At 45.0% G+C, this 25,711-nt stretch overlaps 1 protein-coding gene across 1 annotated transcript in view; it reads right to left on the reverse strand.

The window, feature by feature from the left end:
* Positions 1-13,360, reverse strand: part of PRTG (protogenin) — a 148,494-nt gene extending 135,134 nt beyond the window's left edge. The window contains exons 1-2 of the mRNA XM_077263790.1: positions 13,114-13,360; positions 4,080-4,382 (exon numbers count right to left, since the gene is read on the reverse strand). Coding sequence (XP_077119905.1) covers positions 4,080-4,382; positions 13,114-13,183 — 373 coding nt within the window. The 5' untranslated portion in view covers positions 13,184-13,360. The remainder of the gene's footprint in view (positions 1-4,079; positions 4,383-13,113) is intronic.
* Between the last annotated feature and the right edge of the window lie 12,351 nt (positions 13,361-25,711).

Raw genomic sequence — 25,711 nt, forward strand, 5'->3', positions numbered from 1 at the left:
TAAGCCATCAAATGCCTTGCAGAAAATGAGGACATTAACTTGAATAGCTTATTATCTGTCTCATGACTAACGACAACTAGTGGGATAGTCATGTTCTGGATGAATACAGTATAGTATATTACATCCAATAATCACAACATTTTACAAAACATTTCAGTTTTGGAATCAATAGTCCAATCTGTGTTTCTGGTTTGTGCGGCCAGTAATTTACTATTCAATAATGTTATTTCTACATCTAGAGGATTTAAAAAAAACTGAGAACAGTATCGTCAAGAACAGTTGTATGACGCTCTGCAACTTATAGAAGAAATAGATTCTACTCAAGATTCTTAGAACAAATGACAATTCAGGCATGGTGGATCTCAATGGTCGATAGACTTCAGAAAATGCTAGTAGTATTTATGACGTGGTGAAAGTACAGCCAGGCAGTAGAGGTGTTGTAGTGTGATGTTTCCCTTCTGGGGTGAAGAGGGCTGTTGGCACCCGCTCTGAGCACAATTTGGCTCAGAGCAGCAATGACCTCAACGGCCATTAACAAACAGAAGTATTGATTTAACAGATCAGAAACACATAATGGTTCATTCACTATGACTTTTCATCAAGACAATTCCTTCCCATATGCCCTAGCAAGGCATATGGGCATCACAAAGAGTGCCCCCCACGCACAACCCACCATCTATTAGCCAGTGCAGAGGACAGTAACAAAGACCATCAACTGACGTTCCCTGACTGTCATTCACTTAACTGTGCTATTACAAAGGAAATACATGGCTGTCACCAATTTCCAATTCTAAAGTCAAACCTACGTGATTAGCTGAGAGCTGATCAGTTGTATCTGAGAAGGGTTCATGCATTAGGCAATGCCAAGTACACAAATCCTGCACTACAGGGTGTAAATTGGCAAAATGGTGCCTCAATGAGCAGCATCATGTGCATGAACCTTTAGGGATATTGAAAAGGTCCAGTCTTTGCAAAAAATATCCAAAAGGATTCTAGGAAATGTTAGACATGCATAAATGTGGACATGTAAGGTTTATACATTGTTAAGTTTGCAAGTCAGCGTTCTCTGCAGCACATTATCCCCTGTAAACAGGTGATGTGGTGCCAAGAATGGCATATGCCAGCAAAAGATAATTATATGCACGTGGAAAGTGTGGTTGGCCAGTCTAAAGGTACCTTCACACTAAAGGTACCTTCACACTAAGCGGCTTTGCAGCGAGGACGACGATCCGTGACGTTGCAGCGTCCTGGATAGCGATCTCGTTGTGTTTGACGTGCAGCAGCGATCTGGATCCCGCTGTGATATCGCTGGTCGGAGCTAGAAGTCCAGAACTTTATTTCGTCGCTGATCACCCGCTGTCCATCGCTGGATCGGCGTGTGTGACGCCGATCCAGCGATGTGTTCACTTGTAACCAGGGTAAATATCGGGTTACTAAGCGCAGGGCCGCACTTAGTATCCCGATATTTACCCTGGTTACCATTGTAAAAGTAAAAAAAAAAAAAAAAAAAAAACAGTACATACTCACATTCTGATGTCTGTCACGTCCCCTGGCGTCCACAGGGTTACGCGCCGCTGCTCAGAGCTTCCTGCACTGAATGTGTCAGCGCCGGCAGTAAAGCAGAGCAGGAAGCTCTGGGCAGCAGCGCGTAACCCTGTGGACGCCGGGGGATGTGACAGACATCAGAATGTGAGTATGTACTGTTTTTTTTTTTTTTAACTTTTACAATGGTAACCAGGGTAAATATCGGGTTACTAAGCGCAGCCCTGCACTTAGTAACCCGATGTTTACCCTGGTTACCCGGGTTCTGCAGGGGGATTTCGGCATCGTTGAAGACAGTTTCAACAATGCCGAAGTCGTTCCCCTGATCTGATCGTTGGTCGCTGGAGAGAGTTGTCTGTGTGACAGCTCCCCAGCGACCACACAACGACTTACCAACGATCACGGCCAGGTCGTATCGCTGGTCGTGATCGTTGGTAAGTCATTTAGTGTAACGGTACCTTAAGCAAGCAGGCCGCTACACAACTGCTGACTGGCGGTCATAGCTGATGGCTGGTCGTTTCAATGCAGGTTGCAGGTCTAAATGCAAATACATCTACTAGTTTGAGTGGATTATGGAAAGTCATTCCAAATAAGATGCAAACTCATTTTCAGAATGTGTTGGATAGAAAAAGACCCCTTTTAAAAAAAATATATATTATTTTTAGCATATTTAAGAGGTAGTGTTCACATTGGAGTGTGCAATGGCAAACAGAAGCTGACAATGGCGAGAAGAAGCCTACGCATGCGATAGGTGGAAATAAACCGTACCGTCAAGAGAATTGCTTGTCTTCGATTTGGGAAAAAACACCCCTAGTGTTTATAGCTACCAATAATAGTGGATGTGAATAGAGAGGTGTTATTTGGTACAAATATGAAATGGTAGGCAAAAGGCTTGCCTTGGAAACACAGGCTAATGGAAAAATCAATTGGTTCACAGCCTAGCTTTTACAACCACAGATAAATGCTTAATCCTTAAGGGTAGTCTATACACAAGTGCCAGACAGGAGAACCCATTATGCTTCAAAAAACTGAAAGAAAGGGATTATGTTTGGCAGATCGCACATGCTTTGGAGTGCTAGGCCGCGCAATTAGAGAAGCAGCACTTATAATTTAGATATGAGGGGAAAAGCAGAAATGTGAGGATCAATGTGCATTTATCCATTTTTACATAACTGTCTTTTTTACTATGAATCATTCAGGAAAAGGTCTTATGTGAGATGCTGGAACACCACATCGCCTTCATGCGATCTTACTACAAAGACTTATTATATAAAAGGTGTCTACAGTCACGTTTGCACCCTGCGGACCTGTTTCTAATGTATTAGACATGTTCAGTTACCGACTGGGAAATTCTCCTTTCACTAGTAAATTGACGGACTCTGGTGTGAAATAAATAAATTAACTGAACCGTCCTTGATGTGTACCCACACATCTCATTAAATAGTAATATCTGTTCAATGCTGAAATAAAGAATGCGTTTCACACACCTGACCTACATCACATATTAAAAATGCATTTGATGCCTCGCTTCATTCGTTTCTGCCATATTTTTCCAGTTTGGATCTATTATTTTAGATATGGCTGCCATAATGATCAAAAGCGAAGGTTGATAGTTCCTATGGTAATAACCATGGCGGATATTTGAGCACACTTTTTCTAAGGCTGGCCGTGCACGTTAAATGCCTTTGGCAGATTGTTTGGGCAACAGTCATCTCAATCAACACTCCCATACACATCGGCGGAAGGCTAATCTATTTTATTTACTTATATGCCACCATTAATTCCACAGCGCATTACAGATATGGTCATTGCTGTCCCCATTGGGGCTCACAATCTATATTCACTATCAGTATGTCTATGGAGTGTGAGAGGAAGCCACAGAGCCCAGAGGAAACCCACAGAAACACGGGACAACCTACGAACTCATTGTAGATGTTGTCCTTGGTGGGAATTGAACCAAAGTCTCCAGAGCTGCAAAGCAACCGTGCTAACCACTGAGCTACCGTGCTGGGAAAACATTGTGACCAGCAGTCTGAAATCGGACATGCACAACTGACATCTCTCCCAACCATCAATCGGCCGATGCCAACATACACATTAGAAGGTCGTCCGAACCAGTCCATATAGGTGGGTTCAGCCAAGATTAGTCTAATGTGTTTGTGGGCCTTAAGATGCCTAGAATCGTATCTAATGTACACCCTTAAAGCCTATTCACACTACATGACGAATCCTCGTTCTCGGCAGCACATTGCCCAGTAGAAACAGGACTTGCGCTGCTGAGAACAATAGCCTATGCTCACTGAATGATTGTTCAGAGGGCTTTTGAAGAGCGGTGTGCCTGTGTAAAAAGGCTATTAAATGAAACAAGTAGCTGATCTGCGGTCATTTTGTGTAAACAAAAGGATTAATTAAGTTGTATATAATGACTAGTGTCTTCACTTTGTTAAAATATTTGTGGAAATGCAGTTCAATTGTTCTCCAAAGTCTATAGTAAACCATGACAGACAAGCTCAGATGAAACTAAACTCCATACTTACTTGCTAATGAAAGATGAGCCTTTTGACTTAAAATGGCACCATATTTGTTCAGAGCCAAGCATTGGTAAAATCCTTCATCAGACTGCTCTCCTTTCCTGCCCTCCACCTCCTGGATGTACAAGGAGCCATTGTGTAAAGTTGAGATCCGTTCAGTCTCTGAAATCTTCCCTCCATTTTTCAGCCATGTGATTGTGACTGGAGGCTCCCCTTGAGCTAAGCAATCTAATATCGCTGAATCTTTCCGATAAACTATTACGTCCACAGGTTCTTTTACAAATAATAGGTCGCTGAAACACCAAGATCCTGAATGGGAGATAAAGTAGATCAGAAAGCAGAAAGAATGATAAATAAGTAAAAGACATTCAGCCACTATGACGCAGATGTGTTCATAAAGTGCAATACTCTGCAGAGAATTCATTAGATGTCACTAAAGTACCACTTACAGAGCACACATTGGTTAATTCCATAGGAAACACCTTAAAGCGATATTCCCATCTCAGATACTTATGGCATATCCACAAATGGGGCTGCACCCAACTGTAGAACAGGGCCCATCTTGCACTGTGAGTAGAGAAGTGGCTCTCCCCATTCACCTCTATGATAGTTTTGAATATAGGCAGCCATTCGAGGTCGACTATATTCAGAACTCCTAACAAAATCAAAAGCTAGACAAGCACGCACGGCCACCTCTCCGGTAAGGCGACAGCCCCGTTATCAACATGGATGCATTTCCCAGAGGTGTGAACAACTTTTTATTGGACATTTTATAGCAAATACTGGTCATATGTCATATATATTTCCGCTGGTAATGTGTCTGTAAGAATGTATTTACACTGCACAGATTTCTTTACAGAAATTTCTAAGCGTGAAACACTGTTACCTTCCTGTGAAAGGGGCTGTGTGCACAGCATGCACAGAGAGTCGGCAAGCTCTTTCAGATTATTGAAACATTTGCAATCATGTCAACAACCAATCGGCAGAATGTGATTATATTCTAATACACACAGTATGGTTTTGAAAAAAAAAAAAAAAACAGTAAAAATTGTCTAAAATATCTAATATCAAAGAACAAATTAAGGAACTCAGCAGGTAATAAATGTTTTCTGGGTTTCAAAATAGCTTTCCAATGGCCTAAATACATAATAGTCTATATAACATATTTACTTTTTTTTATTTTTTATTACAATTATACCCTATTTCTGTACCACCAGTGTCCCCTTGCTGATAATCTAGTGTGACAATGTATCCCTATAATAATGACAGGTCACAAGTTATTATCATTGGATTCTGTGCCGTGAAAAATTGGTCTTCCCTTTTAATATTAACACAATCCAAAATGATAAACTATGTTTCAAAGATGTGAATAAATTTATGGACACAGATCAATTTTAGAAGTTACATAAGACAGGGGATAGGCCACATTGGCATTAAAGGGAACCTGTCACCCCGTTTTTTCAATATGAGGTACAAATAGTTTTCAATAGGGCCTGAGCTGTGCTGTACAATAGTGCCTTTATTATCCCCTGATTCCCCACCTTTGCTGCCAAAATACCTTAGTAAAGTCGCCGTTTTTGGCTGTCAATCACGCAGGTCTGGTCAAATGGGCATGGTGAAATGGCTGTTTCTCCCCCACCTCTTGCTTTTCTTCCCGGCGTTGGCGTAGTGCTTCGCGCATGCGCAACAGCCGAATGCACTGCGCAACGGCAGAAAAAGAGCGCGATCTTTGCTTTTCACCGGTTTATCGGTGACTGCGGCCATCTTCCTGAGGCCGCGCGTGCGCAGATGGAGTGCTCTGCTTCCCGGGGCTTCAGCAAAATGGCCGCGGGATGCCACGCGTGCGCAGATGGAGATCGCGGCGGCCATTTTCCTGAAGCCGAGATGCAAACTGGGCTTCAGGAAAATGGGCGCCGCGATCTCCATCTGCGCACGTGCGGCATCCCGCGGCCATTTTCCTGAAGCCCCGGGAAGTAGAGCACTTATCTGCGCATGCGCGGCCTCAGGAAGATGGCAGTCACCACCGATAAACCGGTGAAAAGCAAAGATCACGCTCTTTTTCTGCCGTTGCGCAGTGCATTCGGCTGGTGCGCATGCGTGAAACACTACGCCAACGCCGGGAAGAAAAGCAAGAGGTGGGGGAGAAACAGCCATTTCACCACGTCCATTTGACCAGACCTGCGTGACTGACAGCCGAAAACGGCGACTTTACTAAGGTATTTTGGCAGTAAAGGTGGGGAATCAGGGGATAATAAAGGCACTATTGTACAGCACAGCTCAGGCCCAATTGAACACTATTTTTACCTCATATTGAAAAAAAGGGGTGACAGGTTCCCTTTAAGAGGAAACCTTATGCTGCGGGAATAGCCTGTAAAATTGGCAGAAAATGTATGCCACCACCAACCACACATATTTAATATTTGCAGATTTTTTTTGCTGCAAAAAAAGTGTCTGCAGGAACAATGTTGCAGAAAATAGCACATTTTATTGTTTTTAGTTGCTTCTTCTCCCATTCATTTGAATAGGTGAAAAAATTTCAGAAAGATTTAGGCTGTGTGCACACGTTGCAGATTTTTCGCGTTTTTTTTCCCGATAAAAACTCTATAAAACCGCAATAAAATCTGCATACATTATGCATCCCATCATTTTTAATGAATTCTGCAATTTTTGTACACGTGATGCGTTTTTATTCCGCGAAAAAAACGCATAGCGGGAAAAAACGGAGCATGTTCATTAATTTTGCGGATTTTTTGCGGATTTTTTGCGGATTTCCCACTATATAATGCATTGGGAAATGTCCGGAAAAATCCGCAAAAAAAACGCACCAAAAATGCGGTAAAAACGCATGCAGATTTCTTGTGGATTTCTTGCAGAAAATCTCAGGATTTTCTCAGGAATTTTCTGCAAAGAAATCCTGAACGTGTGCACATAGCCTTAACATGCTGCAAATTTAAAAAAAAAAAAAAAAAGTGCTGTGAAAGTTGAACACTACCAGGAAAAAAAAAAAATACGAATCATGTGCATGAAATTTCAGAAATCTCTGACCACTTGGTACTGTAAAATACTGTGTTTCTTTTTCTGCAGCAAAAGAGCAACATGTGAACAAGCCCTAATTGCTTCATGATAAAAAAAAAAAAGAAAGTGTCCACTTTGCAAATAAAACCAATCATTGTCCTACTCTTATTTTCTTAACCGCATTACACTAATTAAGCATGGATTCTGATTGTTACATAAAAACAGCACTTTTTTCATGAAACCAACATTGATACTAAGATCCTAGATGTTTCCCTGTTCCAGATATAAACTGTAAAAGATGGTTAGAATCATAAATACACCTAAGCCAATGTATCTAATGAAGTCTTCAAGTCCCAAAGTGAAGGGACGATCTTTTAACTATGTACTAACACTCTCATATTTATTTACCAAACACTCGTAAAGTAGGACACTTTCAACAAAATGAAAAGTCACAATGTGAGGTTTCACCGTCATTAACAGGAAAACAAGAGGTAAAAGCTGTCTGCTAATTTTACAAGCTTGTCACGGAGATCCTAAACAAGGAACGTCATAAAAGTTTGATTTTTACAAGAAATCATTAACATCCCTGCCTCTTTATACACAAGCAGGTTCTCTACCCTGGGGACATTTAGCACTTTCACACCCATGGTGGTTAGGGTGAAATCCAGAACTGCTCTTATGTAGCCTGTAATACTTTCTATTGGAGTGGCTGAGTTATTCTTAGCATATAGGTGAATGATAAACCCTATTATTTCCCCCCTGCTGAATAATACATTTTATGTCCTAGGTCAAAAAGTGTTTAGGGTCAGTTAATACTCCACACTTTTCATGTTGCCTGTACTGCTGCACTATGAGATTGCTTCTCAGAACCTTACAACTTGCTTCATTTACCATTTTTCCCTACATTTTAGCAGATGCATTTAAATGAAGGACAAAGCCACTTCCTAATATTTGTGACTCTTGCTGCTAGATCGCAGTGGGAGAGGGATTAGAGACCCTTTATTTCCAGGTTTGTGTATTGCCAACTGTTACAGAAATGCGGAACTAATTGGCTGCTTACTGTCTCATGCGGTGGGGATTACTTAATTACCCAATACACATTTTCTTAGGAGAACAGATCTCCCAAGAAAGTTAACATGCCTTCTTTACCTAATGCAACAAGCCTGGTTTCTCCATCCATCACAACCAGAGATAAAATGAAGGCAGGTCATTTAAAGAGCCCCTGCCTTAGGACACAATCTCTGTGCAATCCACTTTATCAGTCCCTTTAATCTGTGCTGGGTTTTAAAGACATTAAAGGTACCGTCACACTAGGCGATATCGCCAGCAATCCGTGACGTTGCAGCGACCTGGATGGCGATATCGCTGTATTTGACACGCAGCAGCGATCTGGATCCCGCTGTGAAATTGCTGGTCGCTGCTAGAAGGTCTGCACATTATTTGGTCGCTAGGTCGCCGTGTATCGCCGTGTTTGACAGCAAAAGCGACGATACCAGCGATATTTTACACTGGTAACCAGGGTAAACATCGGGTTACTAAGCGCAGGGCCGCTGCTTACCCGATGTTTACCCTGGTTACCAGCGTAAAAGTTAAAAAAACAAACAGTACATACTCACCTGCGCGTCCCCCAGCCTCTGCTTCCTGACACTAAAGCGCCGGCCCTAAACTGAAAGTGAAAGCAACAGCGGTGACGTCACCGCTGTGCTGTTAGGGCCGGAGCTCAGTCAGCGTCAGGATGCAGAGGCTGGGGGACGCGCAGGTGAGCATGTACTGTTTGTTTTTTTAACTTTTACGCTGGTAACCAGGGTAAACATCGGGTTACTAAGCGCGGCCCTGCGCTTAGCAACCCGATGTTTACCCTGGTTACCCGGGGACCTCGGCATCGCTGGTCGCTGGAGAGCGGTCTGTGTGACAGCTCTCCAGCGACCACACAGCGACGCTGCAGCGATCGGCATTGCTGTCGCTATCGCTGCAGCGTCGCTTAGTGTGACGGTACCTTAAGGTGATGTATATAAATAGTTCTGGAATCCACATAGGCAATTGATTTTTCAGATCAGGGGCAATAAGTGAACTCTGTTATCTGATATATTTTACACAATTCTAGGTGTTTCATTGTGGATCCAAAAGTGTAAAATCAGGCTTTTATCTGATCTCTGGTCTCAATAATGGCAGGCGGATCTGCCTTACAATTACAATACACATCCCTAAATGCTTCAGAACATTAACACTTTCTTTACAAGCTAATGTGTTAATTGGTCTAAGAAAAGATAATGTAAGGGGTAATGGGACAAAACCTGAATCAAGGGTAAATGCAGTGATCACCTAATATGATCCAATTTATATAAAATAAATGCATTAATAACTGAATATCAGCGTATAATTACCGTAGAACAATAAAGGCTGTTTCACCCAAAGCTACATTACGATATTAACTCACAGGTATGAACTAACCACAATAACATATTTGTTAAAGTACCTATATAGCGCCATCATATTTTACAGCACTTTGTCATTCCTATCTCCATTGGGCTCACAACCTAAATCCCCTATCAATGCCTTAGAAGTGTGGGAGGAACCAGGGAACCCAAAGGAAACCCACGCAAAGAACATATAAACTTCTTAGGGTATGTGCACATGTTCAGGTTTTTTCGCTATAAAAACTCATTAAAAGCGCATACATTATGCATCCTATCATTTAGAATGCATTCTGCATGTTTTGTGCACATGGTGCGTTTTTTTCCACGAAAAAAAAAGCATTGCGGTAAAAAAAGCAGCATGTTCATTAATTTTGCGGATTTTCCGCGTTTTTCCCGCAATTCTATGCATTTGGGAAAAACGCACAAAAAGCGCGTCAAAAACGCATGAAAAAACGCGAAAAAAAAATTGCATGCGGATTTCTGGCAGAAATGTCCGTTTTTTGTCAGGAACATTTCTGCAAGAAATCCTGACGTGTGCACATACCCTTACAGATGTTGTCTTAGATGCTGTTTGAACTGGGGACCTCAGCGCTACAAGGCTGCAGTGCTAACCACTGAGCCACCATGCTAAGAACAATAATTGTTTATACAGTAGGAATATGAACGCTCTCCAATACACAGACTGAAGCCTAGAGTTCTGCTTGAGATTTGTGAATAGAAGTAGAACAAGACTGCCAATCCATTCGTGTAAATGGAATATACCTTCTAGCAATAATATGTAACTAGCCAGGATATTACCACACTACTCAGTCACTTCTCTGCATATCAACGACAAATGCATGGAATGTATATAAGCATAATATACGGTATATAAGCATTTATAGGTCCCTGTAGGCACATTACATAGTGCTCAAATTCAGACTACTGCCAATCTTTGTACACTGCCCATTATACCCAGGTCTTCAGACAGTAGGTTTATCTGCTAGAAAAACTTAAACTTGTGTCTGTGTGTATAGGGGGATGATCAGTTATCTGCTGGGAAGGCTTACAGTCTCTGTGTGTATAGGGGATGATCTGCTGGGAAGGCTTACAGTCTCTGTGTGTATAGGGGACGATCTGCTGGGAAGGCTTACAGTCTCTGTGTGTATAGGGGACGATCTGCTGGGAAGGCTTGCAGTCTCTGTGTGTATAGGGGACGATCTGCTGGGAAGGCTTACAGTCTCTGTGTGTATAGGGGACGATCTGCTGGGAAGGCTTACAGTCTCTGTGTGTATAGGGGACGATCTGCTGGGAAGGCTTACAGTCTCTGTGTGTATAGGGGACGATCTGCTGGGAAGGCTTACAGTCTCTGTGTGTATAGGGGACGATCTGCTGGGAAGGCTTACAGTCTCTGTGTGTATAGGAGACGATCTGCTGGGAAGGCTTACAGTCTGTGTGTGTAGGGGACGATCTGCTGGGAAGGCTTACAGTCTCTGTGTGTATAGGGGACGATCTGCTGGGAAGGCTTAGTGTCTGTGTGTGTAGGGGACGATCTGCTGGGAAGGCTTACAGTGTCTGTGTGTATGGGCGACAATCATTTGCATCATTCTGTGACTATGTGTTTTCAGTGACCAGCAGTGATAATCGCTTTCTGCTTCTAAATCATTAGAGACGGATAGGAAATTATTGGGATGGACAAATAACGTTCCTTCTGACTTCTCCCAAACTTTCTCTCTTGCCCAATGTGCTCACCATTGCCGCCCTGTGTAGTGGGAACCATGGGCATCAATGGTAACATCTGTACAACCATCACCACCCTAATTAGCATGTGGGCAAACCAAAACTGAGCATGGAGACCCCACATCACATTATGCAGACAGACCCTACAACTAATAAGTCACATACACACTAAGAGCACAACATCATATAATCTATCATACTGGGTTATGGGAGGGGACACAATATATCACATTGGGCTATACGATGGGACATAACATATATCGGGCTTTGTGAGGGGACACAACACACAATATATCACATTGGGCTGTGAGGGGACATAACATCACACAACCTATCATAGTGGGCTGTGAGGGGACACAACATATCATAGTGGGCTGTGAGGGGACACAACATATCATAGTGGGCTGTGAGGGGACACAATCTATCATAGTGGGCTGTGAGGGGACACAATCTATCATAGTGGGCTGTGAGGGGACACAATCTATCATAGTGGGCTGTGAGGGGACACAATCTATCATAGAGGGCTGTGAGGGGACACAACATATAGTGGGCTGTGAGGGGACATAACATCACACAACCTATCATAGTGGGCTGTGAGGGGACACAATCTATCATAGTAGGCTGTGAGGGGACACAATCTATCATAGTGGGCTGTGAGGGGACACAATCTATCATAGTGGGCTATGAGGGGACACAATCTATCATAGTGGGCTGTGAGGGGACACAACATATCATAGTGGGCTGTGAGGGGACATAACATCACACAACCTATCATAGTGGGCTGTGAGGGGACACAATCTATCATAGCGGGCTATGAGGGGACACAATCTATCATAGCGGGCTATGAGGGGACACAATCTATCATAGTGGGCTGTGAGGGGACACAATCTATCATAGTGGGCTGTGAGGGGACACAACATATCATAGTGGGCTGTGAGGGGACACAACATATCATAGTGGGCTGTGAGGGGACATAACATCACACAACCTATCATAGTGGGCTGTGAGGGGACGCAATCTATCATAGTGGGCTGTGAAGGGACACAATCTATCATAGAGGGCTGTATGAGGGGACACAACCTATCATAGTGGGCTGTGAGGGGACACAACCTATCATAGTGGGCTGTGAGGGGACACAACCTATCATAGTGGGCTGTGAGGGGACACAACCTATCATAGTGGGCTGTGAGGGGACACAACCTATCATAGTGGGCTGTGAGGGGACATAACATCACACAACCTATCTTAGTGGGCTGTGAGGGGACGCAATCTATCATAGTGGGCTGTGAGGGGACACAATCTATCATAGAGGGCTGTATGAGGGGACACAATCTATCATAGTGGGCTGTGAGGGGACACAATCTATCATAGTGGGCTGTGAGGGGACACAACCTATCATAGTGGGCTGTGAGGGGACACAACCTATCATAGTGGGCTGTGAGGGGACGCAATCTATCATAGTGGGCTGTGAGGGGACGCAACCTATCATAGTGGGCTGTGAGGGGACACTATCATAGTGGGCTGTGAGGGGACGCAATCTATCATAGTGGGCTGTGAGGGGACGCAATCTATCATAGTGGGCTGTGAGGGGACGCAATCTATCATAGTGGGCTGTGAGGGGACACTATCATAGTGGGCTGTGAGGGGACACAATCTATCATAGTGGGCTGTGAGGGGACACAACATATCATAGTGGGCTGTGAGGGGACACAATCTATCATAGTGGGCTGTGAGGGGACACACTGGATCACAGCGCTGGGGTGAGCGCTCCCATGGCGGACAGTGCAGCTATGTGCGCTCCTGGGGCAGACACACATCATTAGTGGACACGGCTCGTCCTCACTGCAGGAAAGCAAAGTTACTTCTCAGAAATTCCCAGCCGCACTCACCTGAGAAGCTGAACAGCGCTGCCCACAGCAGCAGTGCCCCCCGGGCCATCCTCCCTCTGTCCGCTGCCATCACCGGGGACAGCCACTCATGCCCGGCTACTCTCACCGGCTGCTCTCGCTGTGTGGAGCTCACACTGGGCGCTCCTCAGAGCCCTCCAGGACTTTTTTTCCTAGAGCTCCTGCGCAGGCACACACGAGGTGGAAAGAGGCGGAGGGAGAGTGCCCAGAGGTGGGGGGCGATGGACACAGAGGAACCTTGGAGTGGCCGGGACTACATAGCAGTGCATCCTCTGGTGCAGGGGGGAGGGGAGCAGCGCTCAGGCATGTGGAGAGTGTGTCACACAACTGGGCTCTGCAGGGTCAGGGGCAGCACCGAGTGCCCGCAGCTCACATGCTCGTCTGCAGCCCCCCATCCCATGCTCACATCATTAGGGGCTGGCCTGCGGTGCCCTGAAATGCCCTTCTTTTGTGCGCAGGAAACAATTGTCTGCGGAGCTGCCTGCACAAAGGTTAATGGAACCATTTTTGTGTGATACGACTAATAATAATACTTTCTGCACCTCTGTTCAGATTAGATGCTTTTTAATTTTTTTACTTAAGTTTTAGAGAAAATGAAAAAGTTTGGAGTCTTGTTACCAGAAGGGAAAAAAGTCTTCTGGCTCCTAGAGAAGCAGAGTAGCAGTTTTGTAGCTGTAGGTCACCTTCCCACGAGGAGCTTTTCATGCTGCGCGTTTTCCCTTCTCAACAGCGGTTTAGGCTATGGTCACACTAGGCGTTTATTGTTTTTTGTTTCTGCAGCAAAACCTCTATTGGCAGGAAAGAAGCTCCAGAAAAAAAGCAGGTTTTGCTTGTTTTATGCTACATTTGTCTCTTCATGCTGATAAAAGTGTAGTGCAAAAAAAAAAATCTCTATTTCAGCAGAAAAAAACGCTGCAAACCCTGATACTTGCGGTTTTTGGTGTGGATTTTCAGCGTTTTTTCACCACCCATTATTTTCAATTGGTAAAAAAAACAGAAAAAAAACACTATTGTGCATAAAAACAATACAAAGCACAAAATACTGAGGACAAAAAAAACCCAAGCTGTGTCAATGACATTTCTAACATCTGCTACACTTTGCTGGTACTGTTAAACACAGCTGAAAATTTGCATATAAAAATTCCTAGTGTGAACATAGCCTTACAGTTCCAGCAGAGTGGACGGGATTTATAGAGATCTCCTGCCCGCTGTGTAAGGCCTCTTTCACATGTCAGTGTCTCCAGTGCGTGTGGTGACAGTTTTCACATGTACCTGAGACACTGACACAAGTAGACCCATTCGAATGAATGGGTCTATGCACTTATCTGTGTTTTTTCACGGACCGTCTGTCCGAGTGACTCACATGTCGACATGTCCGTTTTTTACCGTCAGCACGGGCGGCAAAATGCCCCGCACACGTGCACACGGAGAGCACACATTGATGTCAACCGTGTGACACGCATCGGCGCCGGGAAAGAAGCGCTACAGTAAGCGCTGTTTCCAGGCGGCTAAAGTCAGAACGATGCAGCAGGTGGGGGCTTTTGGGACTATTACTCCCATTATTCGACACTTGCTGACGCTAATAACAGTGACAGCAGGAGCAGATGATCAGGGTATTCATCAGCCGCCGCCTAGGATATAACAAAATGAATGAAAAACCCGGCGTGAGTTCCCCCTATTTTCTTTAACCAGCCAGGCAAAACTCACAGCTGGGGGCTGGCATTCTCAGGCTGGTAAGGGGCCATTGATATAGGCCCCCAGCCTAAAAATAGCAGCGCGCAGCTGCCCAGAAAAGGCACATCTATTAGATGCCCTATTCTGACGCATTACCTGGCTCTTCCCACTTGCACTGCAGAGGTGGCAAGTGGGATTCATATTTGTGAGTTTGATGTCACCTTTGTATTGTCAGGTGACATCAAGCCCATGGCTTAGTAATGGAGAGGCGTATATAAGACACCTATCCATTACTAATCCTATAGGTATATGGTAAATAAAGACACAGCCAGAATAAAGTCTTTTAATTGAAAAAATGACTCAGACTGCTTTAATATTCTCAAACCATACTTACGACTTCCCTTAATTCTACCGAAGCCCTCAATCTCCTGTAATAAAAGTAAAATTAAAAAACAACAATATACCATACCTGTCTGCCGTTCATTCTGTCCCGCGCTGTAATCCATGTCTGGGGGATACTTAGTTTTCCACCTGGACAGTGCCAACATGCGACCGTCCAGGCTGAGAACCACTGGTGAATGAGCTGCTGAGAACGCAGCATCATTCACCAGCGGTGACATCATCGAAGCCGGGCTGAACTGCGGTAACCTCAGGACCTTGGGAAAATGCCAGTGATGAGGTCACCGTTGGTGACTGATGCTGCCTTCTCAGCAGCTCATTCACCAGTGGTTTTCAACCTGGACAGTCGCATCTTGGCACCGTCCAGGTTAAAAACTATTTAGCCCCCAGACATGGATTATGGCGTGGGGCAGAACGTCAGACAGGTATGCTATATTGTTGTTTTTTATTACAGGAGATTGAGGGCTTCGGTGGAATTAGGCCAGGTCCTAAGTATGGTTTAATTGAGAATATTAAAGGAGTCTGAGTCATTTTTTCAATTAAAAGACTATTCTGGCTGTGACTTTATTTACCATATACCTATAATATTAGTAATTGAGAGGTATCTTATAGACACCTCTCCATTACTAAGCCGTGGGATTGATGTCACCTGACAATACAAAGGTGACATCAACCCCACAAATATGAACCGCACTTGCCACTGCTACAGGGCAAGTGGGAAGAGCCGGGCAAAGCGCCAGAATTGGCGCATCTAATAGATGCGCCTTTTCTAGGCATGTGCGGGCTGCTATATTTTGGTTGGGGGGCCTATATCAATGTTCCCTTACCAGCCTGAGAATACCTGGGAGCTTTAGCAAGGCTGGCTGTCAAAAATGGGGGGGACCACATGCCGTTTTTTTTTTTATTATTATTATTTAAATAATTAAAAAAAAACAGCATGGGGACCCCTCTATTCTTGATAACCAACCTTGCTGAAGCTGACAGCTGGGGGTTGCAGCCGCCAGCTGTGGGTTTTGCCTGGTTGGTTAAAGAAAATAGGGGAAAGCCCAAGCCGGGTTTTTCATTCATTTATTTCATTATATCTCAGGCGGCGGCTGAGGAATACCCCGATCATCTGCTCCTGCTGTCACTGTTATTTGTGGTAGCAAGTGTCGGACGATGGGAGTAATAGTCCCAAAAGCCCCCACCTGCTGTCATCTTTCTGACTTTAATATAACTCTCATCATTCTCCTCTGCTCACGCTGATCGTCGGCAGAGCAGGGGAGAATGAGGAGAGCCGTCTTCAGCACCCGCCGCCGGGGAACAGCGCTTACTGAAGCGCTTCTTCCCCAGCAGCTGTCTGCTGTGGGGGGAGATATTTACTGTATGGGTGAGGTACTTACTGTGGGGTAGAGTTATTTACTGTGGGGTGGAGGTATTTACTGTGGGGTGGAGGTATTTACTGTGTGGGCGGTATTTACTGTGTGCATGGGGGAGGTATTTACTGCCTGGGGGGTATTTACTGTTTGTGGGGGAGACTTACTCCAACGGGCCTGGGGGATATTTACTATGATGGGGGTATTTAGTGTAACGGCCAATTATTTATTCAGGGGCTCAGCGTAGGGCAGATATTTTTATTCAGGAGCATTATAATCACATTGCTATCTTTAACCCCTTAGTGACAGAGCCAATTTGGTACTTAATGACCGAGCCAATTTTTACAATTCTGACCAGTGTCACTTTATGAGGTTATAACTCTGGAACGCTTTATCGGATCCCGCTGATTCTGAGATTGTTTTTTCGTGACATGTTGTACTTCAAGTTAGTGGTAACATTTCTTCGATATTACTTGCGATTATTTATGAAAAAAATGGAAATATGGCGAAAATTTTTAAAATTTTGCAATTTTCAAACTTTGTATTTTTATGCCCTTAAATCAGAGAGATATGTCACAAAAAATAGTTAATAAATAACATTTCTCACATGTCTACTTTACATCAGCACAATTTTGGAAACAATTTTTTTTTTTGTTAGGGAGTTATAAAGGTTAAAAGTTGACCAGCAATTTCTCATTTTTACAACACCATGTTTTTTTTAGGGACCACATCACCTTTGAAGTGATTTTGAGGGGTCTATATGATAGAAAATAACCAAGTGTGACACCATTCTAAAAACTGCACCCCTCAAGCTGCTCAAAACCACATTCAAGAAGTTTATTAACCCTTTACGTACTTCACAGGAACTAAAACAATGTGGAAGAAAAAAATTAACATTTTACTTTTTTTTGCAAACATTTTACTTCAGAACCATTTTTTTTAATTTTCACAAGTGTAAAAACAGAAATTTAACCACAAATTTTGTTGTGCAATTTTTCCTGAGTACGCCGATACCCCATATGTGGAGGTAAACCACTGTTTGGGCGCACCGCAGAGCTTGGAAGTGAAGGAGCACCGTTTGACTGTTTCAATGCAGAATTGGCTGGAATTGAGATCGGACGCCATGTCGCGTTTGGAGAGCCCCTAATGTGCCTAAACAGTGGAAACCCCCCACAAGTGACACCATTTTGGAAACTAGACCCCCCAAGGAACTTATCTAGATGTGTGGTGAGCACTTTGAACCCCCAAGTGCTTCACAGAAGTTTATAACGTAGAGCCGTGAAAATAAAAAATCGCATTTGTTTTCACAAAAATGATTTTTTCGCCCACAAATTCTTATTTTCACAAGGGTAACAGGAGAAATTAGACCACAAAAGTTGTTGTGCAATTTCTCCTGAGTACGTCGATACCCCATATGTGGAGGTAAACCACTGTTTGGGCGCACCGCAGAGCTTGGAAGTGAAGGAGCACCGTTTGACTTTTTCAATGCAGAATTGGCTGGAATTGAGATCGGATGCCATGTCGCGTTTGGAGAGTCCCTGATGTGCCTAAACAGTGGAAACCCCCCACAAGTGATACCATTTTGGAAACTAGACCCCCCAAGGAACTTATCTAGATGTGTGGTGAGCACTTTGAACCCCCAAGTGCTTCACAGAAGTTTATAACGTAGAGCCGTGAAAATAAAAAATCTCATTTTTTCTACAAAAATGATCTTTTTGCCCCCAAATTTTTATTTTCACAAGGGTAACAGGAGAAATTAGACCACAAAAGTTGTTGTGCAATTTCTCCTGAGTACGTTGATACCCCATATATGGGGGTAAACCACTGTTTGGGCGCACCGCAGAGCTTGGAAGAGAAGGAGTGTCGTTTTACTTTTTCAATGTAGAATTGGCTGGAATTGAGATCGGACGCCATGTCACGTTTGGAGAGCCGCTGATGTGCCTAAACAGTAGAGACCCCCCACATATGACACCATTTTGGAAACTAGACCCCTTAAGGAACTTATCTAGATGTGTGGTGAGCACTTTAAACCCCCAGGTGCTTCACAGAAGTTTATAACGTAGAGCCGTGAAAATAAAAAAATCGCATTTTTTCTACAAAAATGATCTTTTTGCCTCCAAATTTTTATTTTACCAAGGGTAACAGGAGAAAATGGACCCCAGAAGCTGTTGTACAATTTGTCTTGAGTACGCCGACACCCCATATGTGGGGGTAAACCACTGTTTGGGCGCATGGCTGAGCTCGGAAGCAAAGGAGCGCCATTTGACTTTTCAATGCAAAATTGACTGGAATTGAGATCGGACGCCATGTCGCGTTTGGAGAGCCCCTGATGTGCCTAAACAGCAGAAACCCCCCAAAAGTGACCCCATTTTGGAAACTAGACCCCCCATGGAACTTATCTAGATGTGTAGTGAGAACCTTGAATGCCCAAGTGCATCACAGAAGTTTATAATGCAGAGTCGTGAAAATAAAAAATATATATTTTTTAACAATAAAGATTTTTTAGCCCCCAAGTTTTTATTTTCACAAGGGTAACAAGAGAAATTGGACCCCAAAAGTTGTTGTCCAATTTGTCCTGAGTATGCTGGTACCCCATATGTGGGGGTAAACCACTGTTTGGGCGCATGGCAGAGCTCGGAAGGGAAGGAGTGCCATTTTGGAATGCAGACTTTGATAGAATTGTCTGCGGGCGTTATGTTGCCTTTGCAGACCCCTAATGTACCTAAACAGTAGAAACCCCCAACAAGTGACCCCATTTTGGAAAATAGACCCCCCAAGGAACTTATCTAGATATGTGGTGAGAACTTTGAATGCCCAAGTGCTTCACAGAAGTTTATAATGCAGAGTAGTGAAAATAAAAAATATTTTTTTCCCACAAAAAAGATTTTTTTAGCCCCCAAATTTTTATTTTCACAAGGGTAACAAGAGAAATTGGACCCCAAAAGTTGTTGTCCAATTTGTCCTGAGTATGCTGGTACCCCATATGTGGGGGTAAACCACTGTTTGGGCGCACGGCAGAGCTCGGAAGGGAAGGAGCGCCATTTTGCAATGCAGACTTTGATAGAATTGTCTGCGGGCGTTATGTTGCGTTTGCAGACCCCTAATGTACCTAAACAGTAGAAACCCCCACAAGTGACCAAATTTTGGAAACTAGACCCCCTAAGGAACTTATCTAGATATGTGGTGAGAACTTTGAAAGCTCAAGTGCTTCACAGAAATTTATAATGCAGAGTAGTGAAAATAAAAAAATATATTTTTTTCCAACAAAAAAGATTTTTAGCCCCCAAGTTTTTATTTTCACAAGGGTAACAGGAGAAATTGGACCCCAAAAGTTGTTGTCCAATTTATCCCGAGTACGCTGATGCCCCATATGTGGGGGTAAACCACTGTTTGGGCGCACGGCAGAGCTCAGAAGGGAGGGAGTACCATTTGACTTTTTTAGCGCAAAATTGGCTGTCGTGTTTGGAGACCCCCTGATGTACCTAAACAGTGGAAACCCCCCAATTCTAACTCCAACCCTAACCCCAACACAGCCCTAACCCTAATCTCAACCTGATCCATAATCCTAATCACAACCCTAACGATAATCACAACCCTAACCCCAAAACAGCCCTAATCTCAACCCTAACCATAACCCTAATCAAAACCCTAAATCCAACACACCCCTAACCCTAATCCCAACCCTAACCCTAATCCCAACCCTAATCCCAAACGTAACACTAATCCCAACCCTAATCCAAACCCTAACCCTAATCCCAACTCTAACCCTAACTTTAGCCCCAACCCTAACTTTAGCCCCAACCCTAACCATAACTTTAGCCCCCGTCGTCACAAAAAAAGTTCAATGTAACCTTTTTTTTGTACGTCGCGTCCGCCATTTCCGCGGATGCGTGGCCGTAACTCTGCCCCCTCCTCCCCAGGACATAGACTGGGCAGCGGATGCGTTGAAAAACTGCATCCGCTGCCCACGTTGTGCACAATTTTCACAACGTGCGTCGGTACATCGGGCCGACGCATTGCGACCGCCCCGTACCGACGCAAGTGTGAAAGAAGCCTTAGGCTACTTTCAGACATAGCGCATTTTTGAGCGCTATTTTGCGGGCGCTTTTCAAAAATGCGCAATGTCATTTTCGTCTGCCGGCAAAGTGAATGAGAAATTCACTTTGCCGTTCAGACACACCGCAAAAAAACGCGGCGCTTTTGTCTGCAAACACGCCGGCGTAAAAAGAATTGACATGTCAATTCTTTACGCAGCGGCGTGTCTGCGTATCCCCCTAGGGCCCCATATTACCTTCCACACACAGCGCCTTTGTCCTGGGTGTCGGCGTCTTTGTACGGAGGGGTTGACACCCAGGACCGGACGTGACGTCGGACAGGAAGAGGGAAGCCCCCGCCCCCCAGTGAAGCAGCATGGAGTCCTTCTGTGTGTGTGTGTGTGCGTGTGTGTGCGTGTGTGTGTCCCCATGCGACGCTAGTGCCACCATTGTGCTAAGTCGCCGTATGGGACTACTACTACCATCCGGTATTAGGATGGGAGAGTTGTCCCTGTGTCCGGCGACTTAGCACAATTGTAAAGTTACACAAAACACCTACACACAATACACATACATGACACACAGTACATACAACATATAACACAGAGTATATACTCTACAGCACACTTGTAGGCGAAGCCCTCGATCCTCCAGGAAAAAATCCAAAAATAATAAACCAAATTCATACTCCCTGTCCGCAGAATCCATAAAACGAGTGTCCCACGCCGATCGGCTGCTCTCCGGCGATACACTGCCAGGAGCGAAGCTCCTAGCAGTGTATCGCGTACTGTTCCGGAGTTCAATGACTCCGGCGTCTCGGTTAACAGCAGTACAGCTGCGTTGAACTTTCCCACGCAGCACTGCCGTTAAGCGAGAGTGCCGGGGTCAATGACCGCCGGTAAACTCGCTCGCGCATGCGCAGTGACACACCGACAGGAACTATGGCTCCTGTCAGTGTGTTGCTGCAGCCGTGGAGAGCAGACATATCTCTGGATGTCTGTTCTCCATGGAAAATCTTGATACGTGGCACTTAAATATGTGGCAATTAAATACGTGACACGTGGCACTTATACGTGATACGTGTCACTTAAATACGTGGCACTGAAATACGTGATACGTGGCACTTTGATACGTGGCACGTGTCACTTAAATACGTGGCACGTGGCACTGAAATATGTGGCACGTGGCACTTTGATACGTGGCACGTGTCTCTTAAATACGTGGCACTGAAAGATGTGGCACGTGGCACTTTGATACGTGGCACGTGGCACTTTGATACGTGGCACGTGGCACTGAAATATGTGGCACGTGGCACTTTGATACGTGGCACGTGGCACTTTGATACGTGGCACGTGGCACTTTGATACGTGGCACGTGGCACTTTGATACGTGGCACGTGGCACTTTGATACGTGGCACTGAAATATGTGGCACGTGGCACTTTGATACGTGGCACGTGTCACTTAAATACGTGGCACGTGGCACTGAAATATGTGGGACACGTCGCACAAAAAAGTTACATGTAGTTTTTTTGTGTCGACGGTCCGCCGAAGCACGACGCATCCGTCGCACGACGGATGCGACATGTGGCAATCCGTCGCAATGCGTCGCTAATGCAAGCCAATGGAGAAAAAACGCATCCTGCAAGCACTTTTGCAGGATGCGTTTTTTCTCCAACGACGCATTGCGACGGAAGCCAAAAAACGCTAGTGTGAAAGTAGCCTAACCCTAACCCTAGCCCTAACCCTAACCCTAAATTTAGCCCCAACCCTAACCCTAACCCTAACCCTAATTTTAGCCCCAACTTGTCTTCTCCTGCCGGCCGGCAGATGGCAGCAGATGGCGGGCGCACTGCGCATGCGCCCGCCATAAGGAAAAAGCCGGCTGGCAGGAGAAGACAGAAGAGGACCCAGGGACACCGGGTGAGTATGTTAGGGTCCCCGAATCCCCCTATTTCTCTGTCCTCTGATGTGCGATCACATCAGAGGACAGAGAAATAACTGATCGCTTTTTTTTTTTTTTTTTTTTTTGCGGTCGCCGGTAAACTGTTAATTACCGGCGATCGCAAAGCAGGGGTCGGTGCAAATCGACCCCGATCATGTTCTTTGGGGTCTCGGCTACCCCCGGCAGCCGAGACCCCAAAGAACATCCGGGTGCCGGGCGGCGGGCGTACTGCGCGTGCGCCCGCCATTTTTTCCCGGAAAAAAGATGGCGGCGCCCATGGGGAGACACGAGGAGCACCGGGGGAGGTAGGTAAGTATTGGGGGGCTATTGGGGGCCATCGGGGACCACATTTCTCTGTCCTCCGATGTGCGATCACATCGGAGGACAGAGAAATTAAACGGCAAATCGCGTTTTTTTTTTTGTTGCGACCGCCGGTAAACGGTTAATTACCGGCGATCGCAACTCGGGGGTCGGTAAAAACCACCCGAATCATGTTCTCTGGGGTCTCGGCTACCCTCGGCAACCGAGACCCCAGAGAAAATCCGACTCTGGGGGGCGCTATTCACTTTTTCCACAGCGCCGTTAATTAACGGTGCTGTGGTTTAAGTACCCTTAGCGGCCGCCGTTAAAAGGCGTATCGGCGGTCGTTAAGGGGTTAAGGGCATCATGTGGGGATGTGCTGCAGAAGACTGGAGAAGATGGAAGTCTGCAGAGACGGCTGTGGATGAGAAAACTCATCATGGCGTCTGGACAAGATGAAGGAGAAAACGAAGAGAACAACTTCAGAGACAACGTCATCTGTAAGGTACCTGGATGTAAATGTTTTTGTTATACTGATATCCAAAAAGTATCATTTCTCCTTGCGGAGATCGACATTCTAAGCGTGCCGAGATGAGGAGACTTAAAGCTGCAATGCTCCTCTAGGTAATATGCTAATTATGCAAATTGTCTCTTCAGAGAGGAAGAGAGCTCGAACTCTAGTGCCACCTATTGGAAGGTAGCAATCCTACAAGTCAGTGTTGACCCTTTAACGAGCCTTGTCACATGACTTAGGATAATAGCCAAACTAATTCTTATATTTTTAGTTGTTAGGAGCGTTAAAGGGGTTGTCCAAGATTGTGATGAGTCTGCAGTCATTCTATGTGACTGCAGACTTCTGAATTCTCACAGTGCGCAGTGCACGATGTCAAGATTCTCTCGTGCCATCCATTTGCATGCATACAGTCACATGCCAACTACACATGGGTGGCCTCACTTAATGAAAATGAATTGAGCGAGGCTGGACACCTCTAGTCGGAATGTGGCCAGAAGTATCCAAATCACATACTTGTGCAAGGGAGAATCCTAAAAGTAAGCAGTGCATGCGCTGTGAGAAATCAAAAGCTGCTATAGTGACTGAAGACCTTCATCTCCAACCTGGACAAGCCCTTTAATTATAAAATGAAGCCCTATAGCATGCCAATCCTATCAGTGCGTAATATACTCGTTATCAGGATTCAGCTCTGCAGGTTCAATCAGTCATCACATGGCTGTGTCACTCATGCGATTTTCATACTTACGGTAACAATCTGCAGGGGATGGGTGATGATACACTAGGAGAGGGCAGAGCTGGTTGTGCGGCGGTTCAGTAGGTTCAGGATCACTGCAGGCTGTAGGCTTGTCGGAAGAGGTGAGTCTTCAGGTTCTTTTTGAAAGTTTCTATGGTAGGCGAGAGTCTGATGTGCTGGGGTAGAGAGTTCCAGAGTATGGGGGAAGCACGGGAGAAGTCTTGGATGCGGTTGTGGGAAGAAGAGATGAGAGGGGAGTAGAGAAGGAGGTCTTGAGAGGATCGGAGGTTGCGTGTTGGTAGGTACCGGGAGATCATGTCACAGATGTATGGAGGAGATAGGTTGTGGATGGCTTTGTAGGTCATTGTGAGGGTTTTGAACTGGAGTCTCTGGGCAATAGGAAGCCAGTGAAGGGCTTGGCATAGGGGAGAGGCTGGGGAATAGCGGGGAGACAGGTAGATTAGTCGAGCAGCAGAGTGTAGGATGGATTGGAGTGGTGCCAGAGTGCTAGAGGGGAGTCCAGAGAGTAGGAGGTTGCAGTAGTCGAGGCGGGAGATGATAAGGGCATGCACTAGTGTTTTTGTGGTGTCACGGTCAAGGAATGCACGGATCCGGGAAATGTTTTTGAGTTTGAGGCGGCAGGAGGAGGCAAGGGCTTGGATATGTGGCTTGAAAGAGAGGGCAGAGTCGAGGATCACCCCGAGGCACCGGGCGTGTGGGACTGGGGAAAGTGAGCAGCCATTGACATTGATGGATAGGTCTGGTGGAGGGGTAGAGTGAGATGGGGGAAAGATGATGAATTCTGTTTTGTCCATGTTCAGTTGTAGAAAGCGAGCAGAAAAGAAGGCTGAAATAGCAGACAGACAGTGCGGGATTTTGGTAAGTAAGGAGGTGAGGTCAGGTCCGGATAGGTAGATCTGCGTGTCATCAGCATAGAGATGGTACTGCATACCGTGGGATTCTATGAGCTGTCCCAGACCGAAGGTGTAGATGGAGAAGAGTAGGGGTCCTAGAACAGAGCCTTGAGGAACACCGACTGACAAGGGGCGAGGTGAGGAGGTGGTGTGGCGGAGGGAGACACTGAATAAATAATTATACTTATTTACTGAGATAATGACCTTTGAGTTTTCATTGGCTGTAAGCCATAATCATCAACATTAACAGAAATAAACACTTGAAATAGTTCACTCTAATGACTCTATATAATATATGAGTTTCACTTTTTGTATTGAAGAACAGAAATAAATTAACTTTTTGATGATATTCTAATTTTGTGAGAAGCACCTGTAGATACACCCCTGCTGTCATGCCCAAGCATGCAGATGTCAGCTGCTGGCCTCTGACTGGCAGGCGGCTTGCATTGGTACTACTGTGCAGAGAGTCTCTGCGCAGCGTTACATTTCGATTGAATATGCATTCAATGGCACGTATTCTACTGAAATAAAGTGCTGTCAGCGTAAAATGTCACTTCGTCTTTCAAAGAATGCGGCCCCCCAAATTCAAGTTTCTCTATATGCTGGCCATATACCCCGCCGAGTTTGAGACTCCTGCCTTAACCCCATTTAACAACCAGGGATATTTCCATTTTTGTGTTTCTGTTTTTTGCTCCCCTTCTTCTCAGAGCCATA

The sequence above is a fragment of the Ranitomeya variabilis genome, chromosome 5 (assembly GCF_051348905.1).
Source record: "Ranitomeya variabilis isolate aRanVar5 chromosome 5, aRanVar5.hap1, whole genome shotgun sequence".
NCBI classification, from domain to species: domain Eukaryota; kingdom Metazoa; phylum Chordata; class Amphibia; order Anura; family Dendrobatidae; genus Ranitomeya; species Ranitomeya variabilis.